This window comes from Thalassophryne amazonica, chromosome 9 (genome assembly GCF_902500255.1).
Source record: "Thalassophryne amazonica chromosome 9, fThaAma1.1, whole genome shotgun sequence".
Lineage (NCBI taxonomy): Eukaryota > Metazoa > Chordata > Actinopteri > Batrachoidiformes > Batrachoididae > Thalassophryne > Thalassophryne amazonica.
The window spans coordinates 69,231,858-69,254,323 of record NC_047111.1 but is presented as its reverse complement, the minus strand read 5'-3'; the positions used below and the strand labels follow the sequence as shown (position 1 = coordinate 69,254,323).

At 38.9% G+C, this 22,466-nt stretch overlaps 2 protein-coding genes across 3 annotated transcripts in view; both read right to left on the bottom strand.

Annotated features, from left to right (window-relative positions):
- LOC117517330 (glutamate receptor ionotropic, kainate 1-like) overlaps positions 1 to 7,048 on the bottom strand; it is a 164,730-nt gene extending 157,682 nt beyond the window's left edge. Inside the window, 1 exon segment of the mRNA XM_034178324.1 lies at positions 6,736 to 7,048. Within this exon segment, the coding sequence (XP_034034215.1) occupies positions 6,736 to 6,817 (82 nt within the window). The 5' untranslated portion in view covers positions 6,818 to 7,048.
- A 12,269-nt stretch (positions 7,049 to 19,317) lies between these two features.
- The window catches only part of tiam1a (TIAM Rac1 associated GEF 1a), a 180,201-nt gene continuing 177,052 nt past the window's right edge, over positions 19,318 to 22,466 (bottom strand). For both annotated transcript variants that reach the window (XM_034178322.1, XM_034178323.1), the window contains 3 exons: positions 20,754 to 20,841; positions 20,224 to 20,396; positions 19,318 to 20,113 (listed from right to left, as the gene is read on the bottom strand). In XM_034178322.1, the coding sequence (XP_034034213.1) occupies positions 19,434 to 20,113; positions 20,224 to 20,396; positions 20,754 to 20,841 (941 nt within the window). In that variant the 3' untranslated portion in view covers positions 19,318 to 19,433. The remainder of the gene's footprint in view (positions 20,114 to 20,223; positions 20,397 to 20,753; positions 20,842 to 22,466) is intronic.

Genomic DNA, 22,466 nt, shown 5'->3' with positions numbered 1-22,466 from the left:
GTAGAAAAAAAGCAGATCACAGACATGACACAAAACTAAAGTCATTTCAAATGGCAACTTTCTGGCTTTAAGAAACACTATAAGAAATCAAGAAAAAAAGATTGCGGCAGTCAGTAACGGTTACTTTTTTAGACCAAGCAGAGGAAAAAAATATGGAATCACTCAATTCTGAGGAAAAAATTATGGAATCACCCTGTAAATTTTCATCCCCCAAATTAACACCTGCATCAAATCAGATCTGCTCATTGACATTGACCCTATGTGTCTTTTTGCAAGGAATGTTTTTGCAGTTTTTGCTCTATGGCAAGATGCATTATCATCTTGAAAAATGATTTCATCATCCCCAAACATCCTTTCAATTGTCCAAAATATCAACATAAACTTGTGCATTTATTGATGATGTAATGACAGCCATCTCCCCAGTGCCTTTACCTGACATGCAGCCCCATATCATCAATGACTGTGGAAATTTACATGTTCTCTTCAGGCAGTCATCTTTATAAATCTCATTGGAAAGGCACCAAACAAAAGTTCCAGCATCATCACCTTGCCCAATGCCGATTCGAGATTCATCACTGAATATGACTTTCATCCAGTCATCCACAGTCCACAATTGCTTTTCCATAGCCCATTGTAACCTTGTTTTTTTCTGTTTAGGTGTTAATGATGCCTTTCGTTTAGCTTTTCTGTATGTAAATCCCATTTCCTTTAGGCGGTTTCTTACAGTTCGGTCACAGACGTTGACTCCAGTTTCCTCCCATTCATTCCTCATTTGTTTTGTTGTACATTTTTCGATTTTTGAGACATATTGCTTTAAGTTTTCTGTCTTGACGCTTTGTCTTCCTTGGTCTATCAGTATGTTTGCCTTTAACAACCTTCCCATGTTGTTTGTATTTGGTCCAGAGTTTAGACACAGCTGACTGTGACAACCAACATCTTTTGCAACATTGCGTGATGATTTACCCTCTTTTAAGAGTTTGATAATCCTCTCCTTTGTTTCAATTGACATCTCTCGTGTTGGAGCCATGATTCATGTCAGTCCACTTGGTGCAACAGCTCTCCAAGGTGTGTTCACTCCTTTTTAGATGCAGACTAACGAGCAGATCTGATATGATGCAGGTGTTAGTTTTGGGGATGAAAATTTACAGGGTGATTCCATAATTTTTTCCTCAGAATTGAGTGATTCCAGATTTTTTTCCTCTGCTTGGTCTAAAAAAGTAACCGTTACTGACTGCCACAATCTTTTTTTCTTGATTTCTTATAGTGTTTCTTAAAGCCAGAAAGTTGCCATTTGAAATGACTTTAGTTTTGTGTCATGTCTGTGATCTGTTTTTTTTCTACAAAATTAAACAACTGAATGAACATCCTCCGAGGCCGGTGATTCCATAATTTTTGCCAGGGGTTGTATTTATTCTGCAGGAGGAGAGGAATTATACAGTCTGAGGAAAGACGACCTGTGGCATTCTGTGGGACCTCAGCGGTTTCAGTTTATGGCTGAAGGTGCTCTGACAGGACATCAGTGTGACATGCAGGGGGTGTGAAGTGTTGTCCAGGATGCTGAGCAGGTTCCTCAGCATCCTCTTCTCTGACACCTCCAACACAGATTCCAGCTCAACCCCCAGGACAGAGCCATATAAATGTAGCAATTTTAAACCTGTTAAATCCTGTCTTTTTAAACTCCAACCAACAGGCAGAAACTTAGATCCATTTACAGTCACCATGAAAGATGTGTCATTCAGAGGTTGCAAAATACATTATGCCATCACCAGTCATGATTTTGTTTCACGTTACATTTTCGCTTTTTTGTTGATGGGGCGTCATCCTTCCTTGCCTTCTCTTGGATGACGTGGCAGACCAACCCAGTTTTACGACAGTTCGTGGGACTGGGTTACGAGGAGTACATTAATCTATGGGTTTGTGACCAGGGTACGAAAATGGGCCATTTTTCGTAACGGTGGCATGAATTCATTTCGTGACGGGGGCACAAAATTTGAGGGGTGTGTGTGTGTGTGTGTGTGTGTGTGTGTGTGTGTGTGTGTGTGTGTGTGCGTGGGGGGGGGGGGGGGGGGGGGGTCATGAAAAGCACACCTGTCAGGAAAAGTGCCGGCTTTTCGTGACTGGTGCACAAAAAACTAAAACCCCATGAGACCAGGCTGGGCAGACATCTTATTTTTATTAATGGGAAGAATTTTATAGTTAGAGATAGAGATTAGAGAGATTTTTTGTTTGTTTGTTTGTTTGGTTTTTTTTAGATTAGAAATTTTTTCAGGATATTTCATGTCTGTGTTTGTGGGACATCTTTTGGAGATAAACTTTTAATTTCTGTCTTAAAAACATGGCAACTTCATTTGTAGAAAAAGTGAATAATATAATTCCTTTAAAGCTATGGTGTGTCAGATTAATGCCATGTAGTGGTGAGGTTTCAGATTCCATATGACTTCACTGGTCACAATTTTGTTTCCTTTACATTTTTGCTTCTTTGGCGACAGGGATTCATGCTCCCCTGCCTTCTCTTGTGATGATCAATACTTGTGATCCACAATTTCACAAATATGAGGATTTCCAAACATTTTAGCCAACACAAGCAAACAGTGGACAGAGTATGTATGTCCCTTTTAGGCTACTATATCAATATGGCGGTGCAACATGGTTGCATCCATGAGGGGGCCCACTCCCATATAGATATTTAAGGTTCATTCTAAGGTCATTAATGGAAATTAAGTCACTGTTGCAGGTAATTATATACTAATGAATAGATCATTATGAATGCTATATTTTTTAATAATAAAATAAGTGCCTTTATTGTCGTACATACAGTGAGGCAAATAAGTACTTGATCCGCTGTCAATTTTGCACATTTTCCCACCTATGAAGAACGGAGGGGTCTGTAATTTTTATCATAGGTATACTTCAACTGTGAGAGACAGAGTTTCAGCTCCCTCGAAAGATTGTTTTTACTGAGTTAAGGTCTGGAGACTGGCTAGGCCACTCCAGGACCTTGAAATGCTTCTTACAGAGCCACTCCTTAGTTGCCCTGGTTGTGTGTTTCGGGTCATTGTCAGGCTGGAAGACCCAGCCACGACCCATCTTCAGTGTTCTTACTGAGGGAAGGAGGTTGTTCAATTCAGTTCATTACATTTATATTGCGCCAAATCACAACAAAACTTCACACAAGTAAGGTCTAACCTTGCCAACCCCTAGATCAAGCACACAGGTGACAGCGGTAAGGAAAAAGGAAGAGGAAGGAATAAACCTCAAGCAGACCAGACTCAAAGGGGTGAACCTCTGCTTAGGCCATTCTAACCGTTACAAGGTTTTTATAAAGTTGAACAAAGTTTTAAGATGTTTGGAAGAAAAAAAAAATATCTGCTGCAACAATTTCAGGCATGGGATCTCGCCGTTAGTCCAGCATCCCGTTGTCCACAGATGCTACTCTCACGTATTTCCCTCCGCACCTTGGACAGAGAGAAAAAGAGTAGAAACAGTTGGCTGGAAAAACCATACCTAAGGTATAATTGTTTGCCAAAATCTTGTGATACATGACCCCATCCATCCCCCCTTCAATATTGTTCTCATCCTCCAAACACGGTAAGTGACGTTGATACCAAAAAGCTCTACTTTGGTCTCATCTGACCACATGATCTTCTCCCAAGCCTCCTCTGGATCGTCCAGATGGTCACCGGGGAACTTCAAACGGGCCCGGATATGTGCTGGCTTGAGCAGGGGGACCTTGCTGCCCTGCAGGATTTTAAACCATGACGGCGTAATGTGTAACTAATGTAATCTTTGTGACTGTGGTCCCAGCTCTCTTCAGATCATTGACCAGGTCCTCCTGTGTAGTTCTGGGCTTTCTCAGAAATACTTATTTCAAGCAATAAAATGCAAATTAACTAATTAAAAATTATACAATGTGATTTTCTGATTTTTGTTTTTTTGTTTTTTGTTTTTAGATTCTGTCTCTCAGAGTTAAAGTGTACCCACGATAAAAATTACAGACCTCTCCATTCTTTGTAGGTGGGAAAACTTGCAAAATCAAATCGACAGTGGATCAAATACTTATTTGCCTCATGTATGTACATACATACAACGAAATTTGTTCTCTGCATTTAACCCATCCTAATTACAGTTAGACACAATCTTCCATTCGTGCCAATGAAAATCCCTAAATCCTGCACACTGTAGCTTTAAAACAGTCACTGCTTAAGCTCCTTTAATGTTGTAGGCTGCTGCCGTTACATTAAAAAGTAAAAAAAAAAAAAAAAAAAAGTCGTCTCACAGTAAAACAGATACATCTGCTTTTAGAAGTGCATTTCTATGAAGTCTTTTATAGCATCAGAGCATCTTATCCAGGTGAGCCAAGGACAAATTGCTTACAGCTGAGTTGAGACCAGCAGTGGTGCCAGCAGTTCCTTTTTTATTTTGTCAATTAGAGGCATTTATTACTGTTCTTCTGTGGTCTGAATCAAAGCCTCAGAGCGATAATGAAGATAGTCCACGAGGCTCACCAGCCTCCTGCTACCTAATCAAGCCGAGGTGAAGCTCTCACACTTGTCTCAACATGCCTCCTCCACATCCATCTCAGTGACAGCAAGCTTTTCAATGAAAATGCTCCAGCAGGAGTCTCTGGTGGGCAGTTGGTTATCCGTGGAGGATTCAGTGGTGTTATTTTCACACATCAGTTATGCAATTATAAATGTAAATGTAATCTTTAAAAGGAACCATGAAGTAATTATAATTTTCATGGAATAATAGAAGTATTTCTGGCACTTTTGTGTGAAGACGTAAATAATGAAACTGTCCGCCGAGCGCCCCATTAAGCTCAAATTATATAAATTTTTTTAAAAAGTGGCCAAAAAGCCTTCATATTTCATACTGTAAATTCTTAGGTCAACTTGCAATGCCCCCTCGTGGTTATGTGAAGAGCACATAGAACTGTTACAACCTCTCATATCTGTGAGGAATCTAACACCAGGATGGAATTATACCTGAAACATAAATTACAACTTTACCACACCTTTGAACATACATATTTGTTCCCACTCCCCGTGGCCTATAGCAAAGAAATGCTTTGTTATTATTACCTCCACCAACGAAGTTGGAGAAGGTTGTGTTTTCACCCCTGTTTGTTTGTGCCCGGAACCCATAGTTTTTCATATGTCATTATGAAATTATTACTGAAAATTTATATCCTGATAGGCAAAATGTGATTCAATTTTCAAGGTCATAGGTCAAAGTCAGGATAAATCTTGGAAAATTTTAAAAATCCCTATGTTTAACATAGAATGAATTTTCAAAAAAATCATTACTCTGTCAAAACAGATCAAATTTCTTTCATATTTGACAGTGTTATGTAGTTTATCGACTGACAATGTTTGATCTGGATCTGATCCAGATTATAGATTTTGTGGTAATTTAAATTTAACATTGAAAACCCCATTAAATGTATATTTTGTACATTATAACTTAATCAAACGTGCCCTAATCACTCTCATATTTCAAAGTGAGGTGCAGACTGGCACTCACTATCACCTGACAAAGTTTGACCAGTATCTGATCCAGATTGTGTATTTTGTGGACATTTGAATTAAATATTGAAAAGCCCATTTGGCATACATTTTGCATTATATCTCAGTCAAAAGTGCCTCGATCACTCTCGTTTTTCTGTTATGGATTTGCTTACACCACCAAAATTGGATGGAGGTTTCAGTTTGATGCCTGTTTGTTTATCTTCCAGTTATCAGTTGGAAACCAAGTGCCAAAAAGCAATGACATATCGTGCATAGCAAAGATAATCAATGTTCTGTGAAAATTATCTGAAAAATAATTCAGAAACCAAAAAAGTTGAAAAAAACCCAACAATACCACAAAAAAAACTTTGATTCAAGTGCATGAAATGGTCTCCAATCCGTACAGCCTATAGTATAGGAATACCCTTTTATTTGTCTGTCTAGTGTCACCACCTGAAGGCTTGATGTAAATACGCCTGAAACATTGATTGATTTCCTCACATTTTAGCAGACATGCTCAGTTCCAACCCCTACTGTCTATATACCATCTTATTGTGTAACAGCAAACCCATGTGACAACGGAGTGGAATTAGTGCTGAAACACCATTTGCTGTTCCCACAGCTTTCATTATACATGCTGTGTTCTCAGTCCCTTTGTTCTATAATTTAGGAACATTGTCTGATAATCTCCATATTGCTGTTTAGTGGGATAAGATTTGAAATATTAATTGCTATTTGCACAGGCTTTATCTTATACAGATTCTATTCCATATATAGGAAAACTGTATGATCCTTCCATATAATGCCACTGTCTGGCAAGTTAGTGAAATTACATCTAAAACGTCAATCAGTATATTTTTCCATTTCTAAAAGAGAAACATTGTTCCATCTATCGTAGTGGGATGTGAATCTGATCTAATTCAACTCTCTCATAATTAGACTTTTTTTTACTATAGTCATGTCATGACTAAAGGATTTGTTCTAAAGTTTAGGTGTGAAATAGAAATGTCTATAACTGAACTTTAAGGTTTAAACCCTCAATTAAATTTAGGATCAAAATGCAATATGCTGACAATATGAGAGATTTATAATTTGTATGTCTTTAAAACCTCTACAGGAATAATAAACATCATAGACGATAATAAATCTACACGAGCTTTTGATCTGATGCCTTATCGAAATCCGACACGCAGAAAACCAACGTGCGTAAAACCTCGGTTGCGCTTACCGATCCTGAGGACTTGCGTTGCGCTCAGACAGAGCAGCGCCGTGAAGAGAAGACAGACGAAAAGTCTTTTTCTTTCCTCCATAGTGCTCCAGGTGAACTCACAGCAAATACTGACAGCATGACAGGAAGAATCCTCTATCCACGCTCAACCACCTGACGTGCCATCCCCAGCGCGCACAACGTAAAAACGCAGCACAAGTTATCCTCGGGTCGGTCCGTAGCGCGCATACTTCCGCAGAACTGTGACAGACAGCAGTCACAGTGATGTAACTTTAATGCATTCAACCAATATACAGGATTTCAAACAAAAGCTGGCTGCGCAATAAAACAATAAAAAAAACCGTGCGCAAAGGCGACAGGAGCCGGAGGGAACGCAGAAGAATGCAAAGCTACTAGTGAGAAAACTAAATCAACTTCTGGTATGACCTTTCAAAATAAAAAAAAGACTGTTAAACGCCTCGAAATGACATTAGAATGAAAAATGACCTAAATTTTGCAAAATCCAATATCATGAACTGCATGGTCCAAAATTACAAACACAGACTTGCACAGTTTACATGAAAGTTGGATTTAAAAAAAATAAATTAATTGAAATTGCTTCACTAATTCTTCCAAATGATGTGCATGCCTGAGAGACATTTCCTCCAACTTTATAGGTCGCTTTTACGAGGTCTGTCAATAAAGTAACGTACCTTTTTATTTTTTTCAAAAACTATATGGATTTCATTCATATGTTTTTACGTCAGACATGCTTGAACCCTCGTGCGCATGCGTGAGTTTTTCGGTGAAAATTTTACGGGCTTCACAGAGAATAAGGACTTTTACTACAGCTTTCAGAACTGCTTTCAGGACTGCTTTAAGGACGCTCGGCGGTGGATACGAGACCGTCGTGTGCTCTTTCTCTGGTTATCACAAGAGCTGGACATCAGCCATTTTCTGGCAGATTTCACTTTTAACAAGAGATTTTGTCATGGAAAGCCGCGCGGAGGCTTCGCTGATGAAGCGAGACAAAGGAACACCTCCGTTTCGGAGTGTTAGAGGACAAGTTGGGACATGCCTATCTCGGCTTTCAGTGCTTACCAGTCGAGTGAATATAAGAGAAATTGTGGCGAGCTGGGCTTGTCCCAACTTGTCGTCTGGCACTCCGAAACGGAGGTGTTCCTTTGTCTCGCTTCATCAGCGAATCGGTCTTTACGCGCGAAGCCTCCGCGCGGCTTTCCATGACAAAATCTCTTGTGAAAACTGAAATCTGCCGGAAAATGGCTGATGTCCAGGTCTTGTGATAACCAGAGAAAGAGCACACGATGGTCTCGTATCCACAGAGCCATCTGTTTAGAAATGATCCAGTGGTTTGTGCCTCGTCGTCGCAGCTCGGAGCGCGGCGCACCGACCGTCCTTAAAGCAGTCCTGAAAGCTGTACTAACAGACCTTATTCTCTGTGAAGCCCGTAAAATTTTCACCGAAAGCCAGATAAATTTTTCGAATGGTTTCCAGGTGCCAGTCTCTAACAGCTTCTGAAAAAATTCTGATGGAAAAAAAGTCCTTTTCATTCCGCCATTTCCAGACAATGAAAATCCGATGAGGGGGCGGGACCACTCCTTCCACAAGGTGTGCTCACAGACGAATGACATCACCGACAGGCGTAGAAAAACTCACGCATGCGCACAAGGGTTCAAACATGTCTGACATAAAAACATGAATGAAATCCATATAGTTTTTGAAAAAAATAAAAAGGTACGATACTTTATTGTCAGACCTCGTATACTGAAAGATTTTATGATCCATTTCTGCGCATTTTAGGCTACAGTTTTGGCCGTGTTTGGTTTTGATTAAGGACCAGATGGAATGGTTGGACTTTCTCTCCTCCAGCCCTGATAGCAAAATAATAATCTTCAGGATACAGATCAGAAAACAGATTATCTGTCACGTAAGGTCTTTATCTGTCTCTGAGAGCCAAAATGAGAGTTCACACAAATGGCCTGGTGAACAAACACCCACCTTCACTTATAGCTGTTTTTATTGATTTGAAATTGTGTGTTGCATTTAGAGAGTTTGGAGAAACTTTATCATTGGATAAAAAGGAAAAATCTATGCCTTTAATCAATAGAAAGTGCTGAAGAAATTAAAAATAAATATGTTTTAAAATAAGCAATACAAACAGTACTGTTTAAAGGCTTTAGGCGCTCTATAATTATGGGACTCATTTTGGGGCCTGTACACCTACTGGTATTTTTCTTTTCTTTCTTTCTTTCTTTCTTTCTTTCTTTCTTTGATTAACAAAAAAATAATAATTTGAAATATCCAAACATTTCTTATTTAACAAAACTCAAATGTGTTTTTGTGTTATTAAATTGACTAAAGAATCTAATTTGAAATATACAAATATTCCTTTTTAAATAAAAACCAAATGTAAAAGCTTTGTGGTTGTTATTATTAATTAATTAAAGAAAAACACATTTGTCAAGTTACATCATGCTTTTTCAAAGAAACATTTCTTTTGTTTAAATGGTATACTTCATGGTTCATGACATAAACATCATTCTGTAATAAGGAGTCAAAATTATTGTAAATATATAAATAAACACAACATGATTTCCCAATGAGGATGCAAAGGAGACCACTCAAAGTAGCACATCAAAGTACAACAAAAACTAAACAACAGCAAATATCACTATTATCATCATGATTATTATATCATCGTCATCATGAAATGGCTATTTTAAAGATAAGTTTTGTTTTGTTTTTTAGTGATTTTACTAATTTATGTTTATCTACACCCTGCAATACACTGGGGTCCTGTCCAGGGTGTACCCTGCGTCACGCCCACTGCCATCTACAGTGCACTCCAAAAGTATTGGAACACTTGGTATTTCACTCATTTTAATTTGTTTATTCTATTTAAAATACAAAAAAAATACAAAACCATGCATTATGCACAATTTCACTAATCACAGCCAGAGAAGCCTATAACTACTTCTGGGTTGGGTGTCTTGGTGGCTTTCCTCACTCTTCTCCTTCTTGCACAGTCACTCAGCTTTTTCAGAACCATCTACTCCATGCAGATTTACCATAGAGTGCCATACTGTTTGCATTTCTTCATAACTGATGTAAATAAAGTCCAAGACATATTCAGTGAGTTGGAAATGTTCATGTATCCATCCCCGAACTTCTCTGAAGAAAATTGTCAATAACACTGATTATTAAAGCAGATAACCCGTAAGTTGGAGAGGAAATGGCATCTCACTAATTTAGAAGATCTTCACTTAGCCTGGAAAAAGAGTCTGTTGCTCTATAAAAAAGCCCTCCGTAAAGCTAGGACATCTTACTACTCATCACTTATTGAAGAAAATAAGAACAACCCCAGGTTTCTTTTCAGCGCTGTAGCCAGGCTGACAAAGGGTCAGAGCTCTATTGAGAAGAGTATTCCTTTAACTTTAACTAGTAATGACTTCATGACTTTCTTTGCTAATAAAATTTTAACTATTAGAGAAAAAATTACTCATAACCATCCCAAAGACATATCTTTGGCTGCTTTCAGTGAGGCCGGTATTTGGTTAGACTCTTTCTCTCCGATTGTTCTGTCTGAGTTATTTTCATTAGTTACTTCCTCCAAACCATCAACATGTCTATTAGACCCCATTCCTACCAGGCTGCTCAAGGAAGCCCTACCATTAATTAATGCTTTGATCTTAAATATGATCAATCTATCTTTATTAGTTGGCTATGTACCACAGGCTTTTAATCAAATCAAAATCAAATCAATTTTATTTATATAGCGCCAAATCACAACAAACAGTTGCCCCAAGGCACTTTATATTGTAAGGCAAGGCCATACAATAATTATGGAAAAACCCCAATTGTCAAAACGACCCCCTGTGAGCAAGCACTTGGCGACAGTGGGAAGGAAAAACTCCCTTTTAACAGGAAGAAACCTCCAGCAGAACCAGGCTCAGGGAGGGGCAGTCCTCTGCTGGGACTGGTTGGGGCTGAGGGAGAGAACCAGGAAAAAGACATGCTGTGGAGGGAGCAGAGATCAATCACTAATGATTAAATGCAGAGTGGTGCATACAGAGCAAAAAGAGAAAGAAACACTCAGTGCATCATGGGAACCCCCCAGCAGTCTAAGTCTATAGCAGCATAACTAAGGGATGGCTCAGGGTCACCTGATCCAGCCCTAATTATAAGCTTTAGCAAAAAGGAAAGTTTTAAGCCTAATCTTAAAAGTAGAGAGGGTGTCTGTCTCCCTGATCTGAATTGGGAGCTGGTTACACAGGAGAGGAGCCTGAAAGCTGAAGACTCTGCCTCCCATTCTACTCTTACAAACCCTAGGAACTACAAGTAAGCCTGCAGTCTGAGAGCGAAGCGCTCTATTGGGGTGATATGGTACTATGAGGTCCATAAGATAAGATGGGACCTGATTATTCAAAACCTTATAAGTAAGAAGAAGAATTTTAAATTCTATTCTAGAATTAACAGGAAACCAATGAAGAGAGGCCAATATGGGTGAGATATGTTCTCTCCTTCTAGTCCCTGTCAGTACTCTAGCTGCAGCATTTTGAATTAACTGAAGGCTTTTCAGGGAACTTTTAGGACAACCTGATAATAATGAATTACAATAGTCCAGCCTAGAGGAAATAAATGCATGAATTAGTTTTTCAGCATCACTCTGAGACAAGATCTTTCTAATTATAGAGATATTGCGCAAATGCAAAAAAGCAGTCCTACGTATTTGTTTAATATGCGCATTGAATGACATATCCTGATCAAAAATGACTCCAAGATTTCTCACAGTATTACTAGAGGTCAGGGTAATGCCATCCAGAGTAAGGATCTGGTTAGACACCATGTTTCTAAGATTTGTGGGGCCAAGTACAATAACTTCAGTTTTATCTGAGTTTAAAAGCAGGAAATTAGAGGTCATCCATGTCTTTATGTCTGTAAGACAATCCTGCAGTTTAGCTAATTGGTGTGTGTCCTCTGGCTTCATGGATAGATGAAGCTGGATATCATCTGCGTAACAATGAAAATTTAAGCAATGCTGTCTAATAATACTGCCTAAGGGAAACATGTATAAAGTGAATAAAATTGGTCCTAGCACAGAACCTTGTGGAACTCCATAATTAACCTTAGTCTGTGAAGAAGATTCATTTACATGAACAAATTGTAATCTATTAGATAAATATGATTCAAACCACCGCAGCGCAGTGCCTCTGTAATAAAATTTTATGGTCAACAGTATCAAAAGCAGGACTGAGGTCTAACAGAACAAGCACAGAGATGAGTCCACTGTCTGAGGCCATAAGAAGATCATTTGTAAGCTTCACTAATGCTGTTTCTGTACTATGATGAATTCTAAAACCTGACTGAAACTCTTCAAATAGACCATTCCTCTGCAGATGATCAGTTAGCTGTTTTACAACTACCCTTTCAAGAATTTTTGAGAGAAAAGAAAGGTTGGTGATTGGCCTATAATTAGCTAAGATAGCTGGGTCAAGTGATGGCTTTTTAAGTAATGGTTTAATTGTAGCCCTGCGATGGACTGGCATCCTGTCCTGGGTGTATCCTGCCTTGTGCTCTATGACTGCTGGGATAGGCTCCAGCCCCCCGCGACCCATAACTGGACTAAGCGGTAGAAGATGAATGAATGGATGAATGAATGTTCTTATTTACTATGTATAATACAACTGTCACAAAATTGAGGCATTCAAAGATTTTTGAAATTCACACTTTGGCACATTTCTGGTGCTCTTGAAAACTTCCAGTTTTATCTGATACACAGAATACTGATTGAAGCATAACGACGCCCACAATAGCCTGGCATTCAGTAAAACTGCTACTCAAGTCTGTAGTGCAAAACTAACTTATCAGATATAGTGTGGTCCCAGCAGGCATGGTGAGGTTATATCAGTGTTGGGTTTTTTTTGTTTAAATTATATGTTGACATCAATCAGCATGATATCAATGTCACTCCAACATCAGTCTACCGTGGTTGTAATAATGTCTGAAGATGACTTGATACTATGTTGAAATATGGTTAAGTTCCTCACATGTATTTTGATCTATTTTTAATTTCTGTCAAAAACCAATAGGGATTGTATTTATTTATTTACACATAGCAGCAGATGTGTTCCTTGTTGAATTTAACATTTATCACAAGTTGAATATTAATTTGAACATCTATGGGGATCCAATGTTAGGATTTCGTTGAACGTTGAACCAATTTTCAAATCAAACATATTTTCTTCACTGATTCTTCATTCTTCATTGTCAGACTTCAACATGGATCAATTTTGGATCAACATAAATTTCCCCACTGGGCTAGCAGCCATAATGCAGAGCACTGATAATTACTTCCTCCATGGTCAACAACTTTTCAGGTCATGGTGATGGAGTGCTTTCTGATGGACAGTTTCACATTTCTACGTGATGCCTCAAACTCCTTTCGCTTTACTCTCCATATCATATCTTTGCAAAAAGCTACCCAGAATGCATTGAGTAGTCAACATCCAGAACATTTTGCAGTCAACTGAAGGTTTGGTTGCTTTCATGCCCTGAACGCTTTTTACTTTGCAGCATGTGGCAACTCCGATCTTGGAAGACTGTGACCATGAAGACTTGGAGAAGAAACTGTATTTTCTGGAAAATAAGTCGCACCTGATAAAAAAAAAAAAAAACTCAATCTCGTGTTAATAGATCATGATACCATCACAAAATGTGGTATATTTCTTTGATGGGGTTGTCTAATCCTAACCCCAACCATAATTCAAACACCACATAGTGGGGCCACAAAATCCATTTGTGATTTATTTTATGATACCTTCACAAAATTAGTTTGATACCCTCATGAAAACCTGCTACATTTCATAACTTCACATATCACTAATAGATTTGTGATGGCATCACAAAATCCCTCTTGAAGAGGAAAAATCCATATATAAATTGCACCAGACTATAAGTCCCACTGGAATACAAGTTACACCTTTTTTCTATATTACCTGCTCTTTGATTTTGGATTTTTGTGCATTGTCGTCATGTGCTTTTCACTCACTCACACTGGTCTTCAACCACTTATCTGGGATCGGGTCACGGGCGCAACAGCTCTAGAACCCCAGACGTCTCTTTCCCAGGCTACGTTGACCTTTTTTTTAATCAAGGTTTATTTTGTTTCATTATTTAATTCATGGGATAATCTGATGTAGTCAATTATTATTATTAACAAATGTGTGATTCACATCAGAGTATAAGCTGGAAGACCGCCAAACTAGTATAAAAAAAAGACATACTCTGGAAAACATGGTAATGAACACTACATGATGTGTACATGTGTTAACATTTGCTTTCTGACCACAGCCCATGTTACAACACAACCAGATGCGGAACTACATCTGACTGCAAATCTCTCCAAAATAAGGCAATAGTAGTAATAATGATAATAGTTCATCTGTGACAAAATGTAATACGAGTAATCCTTTAGATTTTAATTTCAACTCTTAACCCAAATAAGCCACTGATTCTATGTAACCAAAAGGCGTTTATTCCAAAAATAATTCATTCAAAAGCTTTTACAACTAATTCCATCAAATTCTGGAAACTTTAATGTTTAAAGAGGCAAATGAGTCTTTACATACCAAAATGATAATGTTTAAAGGCTCGAGTTGGACATCATATGTAGTAAACCTGGGTTTGATTCCTGGTCACACTACCAGTTTGGTGTCCTTCGACAAAGCACATCATCTGCATCATCTCAGGCCACGACTGCGGAATCTTTGAATTGCAGACTCTCACCCACTTTAAGCTATATGGTATCTGGTAATGAGCATCAATGGCCTCAGGGCTAAGATTAAAGGATTATTGTTACTGTTTGTTTTCATCTTGTTGATCTTCATTTTGCATGTTCACTTCAAGTTCATTTGCTGTTAATTCCTCCAATTCAAACTTGTGAGCGTAATAAAATTTGCTCTGAGAACGGTCCTCTGTCACGCATAATTTCTTTGTTCGCTTGTTTAATTTCTCCCCGTGAAAACTGTAAAAAAAAAAAAAAAAAAAAAAAAAGTTGCAAATGTGACACGCAATCCGAACCGAGTGGTTCAAAACAGTTTTTGTTTTTTTTGTTTTTTTTGGAGGTCCCAGTTGCACCTCAGAAAGTCTGAGCAAAAAAACAAACTTTGTTTGTTTTAAGGTGGGAAGACCAAATGACGAGTTTTCACCACTTTCTCTTTGGTTCATTCAAAGAAAATTATCTTTCATTTGGTTTGACTGTCGTGTCATTATGACTTTATGTAGGTCAGTGTTTATTTCTGATCTCAGAGCAGACAAATCTTTGGGAACCCCTTCTGATCTTTGGCACCCCTAAAGTGGGTGGCGGGGCTCAGACCCCAGGTCAGGAACCAGGGTTTAAAAGAGAAATTGCTGCTTTTTCATTCATTTTTGTGTTTTTCAAATGACTTTTTAGTCATCAGGAACTATTCTTGTGTTGGCCTGTATAAAGACATTATTTTGTAGTCTAACATGACGGATTTAGTTCTGTGATCGGGAAAATTTTGTTTTAACAGGAATTTCAGTTTGTTTTTACTTACTGAATGAAAATTTTCAAGAGTGCCTAAAACCTTTGCACATTTTACATACACAGCTACACTTGAAATCAAAAATGAACTTTTTTCAACACAAATTTAGAAAATTTATTTTGTTTACATAAAAATGGTAATACTCCACAGTTTTTATACGAACACAGTTTCAGAAATACAAAGAGGAGAGTCAAAGGATTTCTAAGTTTTTGTCTCTGTGGACAGGTGATTGTACCTCACAGCCTGAACTACAGAACCAGCTTCAATCAATAGCTAGAAACTAATATCAGCATCGTATTAAAAAGGCTTTATTACAAGGATACAAGTAAAGCACATTCCACTCTACCATTACTGGACTATTGTGTTCTGGTGACCACAGAAGCTGGCAGAACTGACCCTGATAGTTGGGCAATGTAAGTGCAACAAGTCATCAACCAGTTATGTGCCAAGTGATGACAAAGTGAAACAGTACAACCTGGTGGATAGATGGAGAAATGCATGATGTCATTTGACATGATAAAGGACAAAGAAGCTGGAGAGAGTAAAAGCAGATATTTGAAATACACAAATCTTTATAGTCTTTAACATGGTTCCTGTGAAAAATGGTAAACATTCAAGTAAAGCAGGGTTGTTTTGGGCATCATCCCATTTATCAAGGGGGAGTGGCTGACGAGGCAAAAACAGGTCAATGAAATTTCAGTGAATTCCTAATCCTAACCCAATACGGCTTACTGAAATTAAACAACAAAATTGTGGACATTACTGTGAAGGGTATTAGTGTTTGTTTTCTAAGCGCATTTCTGGATCCAAACACATGAGGGACTGTTTATAACAGTGGGCAGCTGAATGTAGTGTAAACAGTATATATTAAAGTAAAAATGCAATAAATTAACCAAGAACATGAAGATCATCTGTCACACAAAGTATTCTTTAAAAAAAAATCTCACTAAAAAACATTTCTGGAAATTAGGAATAGTGTTATTTATGTACATTCTTTGAGATGGAATATTTGACCAATGTGCCATCTTAAAGAAAATGCCAAGTTTAATGGCAACTGCAAGTTACACCAACTGTGGCTAATGCTTGTGCTAATGGTTTGTGATCAAATATGTTAAACACTGATGACAGCTGGCACTAGTACAGTAGTGTTCAGAATAATGGTAGTGCTATGTGACTAAAAAGATTAATCCAGGTTTTGAGTATATTTCTTATTGTTACATGGAAAACAAGGTACCAGTAGATTCAGTAGATTCTCACAAATCCAACAAGACCAAGCATTCATGATATGCACACTCTTAAGGCTATGAAATTGGGCTATTAGTAAAAAAAAAAGGTAGAAATAGCAGGTGTTCACAATAATAGTAGCATCTGCTGTTGACGCTACAAACTCAAAAGTATTATGTTCAAACTGCTTTTTTAGCAATCCTGTGAATCACTAAACTAGTATTTAGTTGTATAACCACAGTTTTTCATGATTTCTTCACATCTGCGAGGCATTAATTTTGTTGGTTTGGAACCAAGACTTTGCTCATTTACTAGTGTGCTTGGGGTCATTGTCTTGTTGAAACACTCATTTCAAGGGCATGTCCTCTTCAGCATAAGGTAACATGACCTCTTCAAGTATTCTGACATATCCAAACTGATCCATGATACCTGGTATGCAATATATAGGCCCAACACCATAGTAGGAGAAACATGCCCATATCATGATGCTTGTGCCACCATGCTTCACTGTCTTCACTGTGGCTTGAATTCAGAGTTTAGGGGTCGTCTCACAAACTGTCTGCAGCCCTTGGACCCAAAAAGAACAATTTTACACTCATCAGTCCAGAAAATATTCCTCCATTTCTCTTTAGGCCAGTTGATGTGTTCTTTGGCAAATTGTAACCTCTTCTGCACATTTTATTTAACAGAGGGACTTTGCAAAGGATTCTTGCAAATAACTGTCTTCTAACTGTCACAGCACTTACAGGTAACTCCAGACCGTCTTTGATCATCCTGGAGCTGATCAATGGGTGAGCCTTTGCCATTCTGGTTATTCTTCTATCCATTTTGATGGTTGTTTTCTTCCACACGTCTCTGTTTTTTTTTGTCCATTTTAAAGCATTGGAGATCATTGTAGCTGAACAGCCTATAATTTTTTGCACCTGCATATATGTTTTCCCCTCTCCAATCAACTTTTTAATCAAACTATGCTGTTCTTCTGAACAATGTCTTGAATTTCAAAGAGAAAAGCATGTTCAACAGGTGCTGGCTTCATCCTTAAATAGGGGACACCTGATTCACACCTGTTTGTTCCACAAAACTGATGAACTCACTGACTGAATGCCACAGTACTATTATTGTGAACCCCTTTTCTTTTTTTTTCTTTTTTTTAACCAATAGCCCAATTTCATAGCCTTAAGAGTGTGCATATCATGAATGCTTGGTCTTGTTGGATTTGTGAGAATCTACTGGTACCCTGTCTCCCATGTAACAAGAAATATACTCAAAGCCTGGATTAATCTTTTTAGTCACATAGCACTACTATTATTCTGATCACTACTGTATATGCAGTTGACACCAAACAGCATTTTCAATAAGCAGTTCTTAAACATACAATGATGGAACAATGCCTGATATCACTAATGATGCAGTTTTACCTCTAATATGCGAGAAGACAAATGTGAGCTTAAATATCTACAGTTTACTGTACACCAGCTGGACGTGGTCTTCTTATTCTTCAGCTGGACTTCTTAGTCTTCAGTTGGACTTCTTAGATGTTTCCCAACTCATCCAAGTAGCGTCTTGAGTTTTAAAAGATGGTGTGGTATCCTCAGGGGGAAAAATCATATGCAAGTCGTATCCAAGCTCCAAAGGGCATTGGTGTCTGTACTTATCTGGGATACCGTGGCATAAAGTGGATGAGTCTATGACTCCTCCTGGATGGGATGCCAGTCTATCATACCATACTACACCAGCCAAGGACTGTGAACTGGGAAAAATTTCAAAAGAGACAGACTGGTAACGAGACTATGAATTGAACCCAGATCTACATATTCGTTGTCCAACTCCTATCCCCTTGATCTATCTTTTCTTTGGAGAAACATGTCTAGTGTAAAACAAGTAAGGTCAGTCTGTCTAACAAACAATATGGTTGTAACAGTTTTTTAGTTATTTAGATTTATTTTAATGACTCAGGTTCTCTTCAGACAGACAAGTGATACTGGTATGAGGGCTTTTGTAGAACAGTTTGCCTGGTTTGTTTTACTGGAGTCTCACTGTCCCCAAGGGGTTACCACACCATCTTACCTTTTAAAAATGGAAGAAATAATTTGGATGAGTGGGGAAAACATCTTGAAGACCAACATGGAGTCCAGTAAACTTCTAGATATGTTTTTACATGGGTGACTGAGAATCTTTGTTGACAATGAGCTTTAAAACAATGAATTCTTACATGTGCTTCAAGGCATTCAGTGTAATTCTGACTATACACAATGTGAAGATGTTAAGTTAAATATAAAGCACAATAAAGCTAGTTGATTTCAATATTGATTTTTGTTTTATACAGTAGTAGCTAAACCAAAACCCCTGAAGAAAATCTCAGTAACACAGCCCTTGAGTGATAAAATACAAAGCCTCACAGTCAGAAAAAAAATATAACACCCATATTTGTGTCTTTGAAAATAGATTATTTTTGTCTGGAAGGTTCCAGCTCAGTGATGAGGTCCCCTCAGTGATACGTGCATGGTACTGTAGTGTAGCTGCCCTTCTCCATGTGCATATGCACATACAGTACAAGTACACACTTTGCTGTTTACTTGCATGCAAGCAAATGTCTTGCATTTTGTGTCCACATAGAACTCTGTCCACATTCTGGTTCACTTTATGCAATTTAGCCAACAGGTCTATTGGTTCTAATTGAAAACCCAAATGAATAGAAGTGTTTCTCTTCATTGCTCACTGCCATTTCTGATTGTCAAATTGGAAGATGCGGAGACGTGTGATGAGAAGGTGGAGAGACATCATCTCCTGAAAATCCTACTTTGTTTTTTTAAGTGTGTATCCAATCACACTTTATGCGAGTGTAAGAAACAATTTCAAGGTAGGTGTCCTTTTGTTTCCTTTCTCAATCCTGACTCCCTTTAGCCCTTTTCAGAAGACATCACTGTTGCACCTGTTACTGAAGTTGTCCCGCCGTACCCAGATGGTGTTAGGGTCTTTGTCCGTGACTCCTACAGCGCATTGCTTCAAAGGAGTGAGTTTTAGAGACGGGGCCATACATCGGGACAATGGGACGCCACAGGAATGTGAAGACTCCTCATGTCTTTGAGACGGAACTGAGCTTGAACGTTCTCCGTGATTCACTTTTTCACCTTCCTCCTCCTCAGTTTTACCACCACTCTCTATCTCTGCCACTCTACTGAGGTTGTGGCTCATCATTTCACCATCCTGCAAGTATAAGCCTTCCATTTTCCTATCCAGATGAGCAGATTCCACTGCTGAAGCTCTGACAGACTTGCAGTACTCGTCATCGTCACTCAAAATGTCCGTTTCCTTCACCTGCCCCACAGCGATGCCTTTGCCTTGGTTTTCGTAGCACCCCAGATTGAATTGCTCTTCCACCCAGCGGTCTGTGTCCTCTCCTTGAGGTTTGTGGGTCAGGTTGGGCATGGCATCGTGGGACACCGGTGAACAGGCAGAAGGACAGGGAAGGTCATGCGATGGGTCGGGATCATTGTTGTGGTTGTTGCCATGGAAAACTAAGTCTGTGTCAATAGTGAAGTGGTTCCTCACCAGCTTTCTGCGTCGTAGTGTTCGAGATGGAGCTGATGCTGAACAGACAAAACCACAGAATTTAAACGTTTTATCACATTTCTAAGTTATTGGTACAACAGGTAGGTTATGTGGGCAGGATACTGGCCAGGAAGCTAATGTGCCTCACCTGCTCTATTCATGGCAGGACGACATCCTTTAAGGGCACGCAGTCGTTTGCCTCCAAATGGGACATACTGCTGGGTGGGCGGCAAGGAGTCCGTTTTAAAAAGCTGACGTCTCTGCTTTTCCCGAAGAATGGAATGGACGGCTTTCAGGAAGTCTTTCTTCCCCTCTGGAGAACTGCAGATTGGATAGGAATAGGAGCATCTGTTCACCATAGAGGCTTCTGGAAAGGTTTTTTTTGTATCCAAACCACCAATTGGACTGTGAGGTCACATTTCCAATACAGATGCTCCTACCAGGCATCAACGTACTGAAATGATCAGCTATAACAATTGACAACTGTGAATTGTTGAAATGGTGAAATGTTGGTGATAAGAAAGATTCTTCTGATCCGAAGCAATGGTGATATGGGCTGCACAGTGAAGCAGCAATTAAAGCCACATATAGTTTGCTCCACCAGCAAATCTCGCTCTACTGACGCAAAGAGAACTGTCTTGGATCCATCAACTCTGCAGGGTTGTTTTTAACACCTACCTGCAGCACAACTGAAAGGTTATCTCAGGTCTTCCTTCAGATTCAGACTTTGTATGAACGATCTCACACATGGCCGTACCGTCAGAATCTGAGAGAGAAGAGTGAGAGAGCACTGTGACATGTTTTCATAAAAATTATTGACTTAATTTCATTCATCAGTTTTTTTTTTTTTTCATTTACAACAGGCCATTAGGCAGACAAACTTTTAGATGAAGTGCCAAAACGTGATTTAAGGTTCATATGTGATGATACAAAATTAGGCAGAGTACAGATCTATGAGGAGGTATTTGCCACTTTGGTCATTCACAGAAAAAGCCATCTTTGCTATGGCATTGGCATACAAATCGAGAACACATTTACTACCAATAAACAGTGTGTCTGTCATTTAAAGTGTACACTGAAAGGGGTTAGTGGGCTGATGCAAACCCTGCATGCTGGGATATATGCATGTCTAATAGTTAATGTTACCAATCACTCAACTATTTTGCTGATCAATATAAACTTTAGATAAACTCTCTAGCCCTATTGGTTGTGGAAATATAGCAGAAAATGCATTTATCACACAATGTTTTTGTTGACCTTGAACTTTGTCCAGTCCTCTCCAAAAGTGAATCAGCTCAAGTAATAGTCTCACTAAGTTATATGAAAATCTGGTCAACTGTTTTCTCCCTGATTGTGTTTTTATTTATATATTTAGTTTAACCCTCTGGAGTCGAATGACGCGCCCTCGTGTAAAAAGTCACATGACCTAATTAAGCAGACGTAACAATTTGCTGCACTCTGAGGCTCCCTTTAAATGCGTGTTGAACGTGGAGACTTCAACCTTTAAAGCACTTTTTAAATTTTGTTAATAGCCCTAGTACAACTTGACTGAAGAGTATTTTTTATGCCATGCATTTTCATGAATACTATTGTCATTTTTTGCTACACGTTTATACACGCAGCCAAAAGAATCATGTTCTTCTCTACTGCTGCAGCGGCAACGGTGGGAAGAAATATGACTCCTCCATCCTCATTGGTTGGCTGGCTGATGAATTTTCCACCAATCAGAAGTCACTAACCCCACATGTTCACTCACCCCACGTGTGTTTGATCACAGCCCAACCACCCCACATGGGTCTGAGTGTGGTTGCTTTCTCTTTATTACTGGTGGAAAGTGTGTGTGGTTAGTGTTTTGTTGTGTGGGGTTTTTTTGTGTGTGTGTAAAAATGAGGCATTTTCAGAATGTGGGGCAAGTGCTTCAGTTATTTTTTGAACTGGAGGAACACTGCGCATGCAGCGCAACATCAGAGTCTGAAACAGACAGTGAAGATTCTGGTGCTGAAAGAGATGATCCCTATTTTGTTCTGGAGGAGCAACCAAAGCAGCTGGATCCACCAATGTGCGCACGGAGATCTGAACAGTGGGTCAGAGCGCGGGCTTCTGTTTCCAGATCCAGATCTCCGCTTGGACGCGCAGCAGAGATGCCCCAGCGCTGACTGCTGGAGCAGACACCGCTCCAGCAGTAAGCAGATTTCAGCCTCAGAGAACACCAGGAGTCCAGGTTGATACACTTTCCACCCAAAGTCCAAAACACCTTTTTTTTGTTTTTTGCAACTGACAATTAGCACCAATACCTATAAAACTGCTGCAAAAAAACAAGGCATTAGAGAAAAAATACAACTGGACAGACATTGAAATGGAAAATCTGAACAAATTTTTTGGACTTCTGAT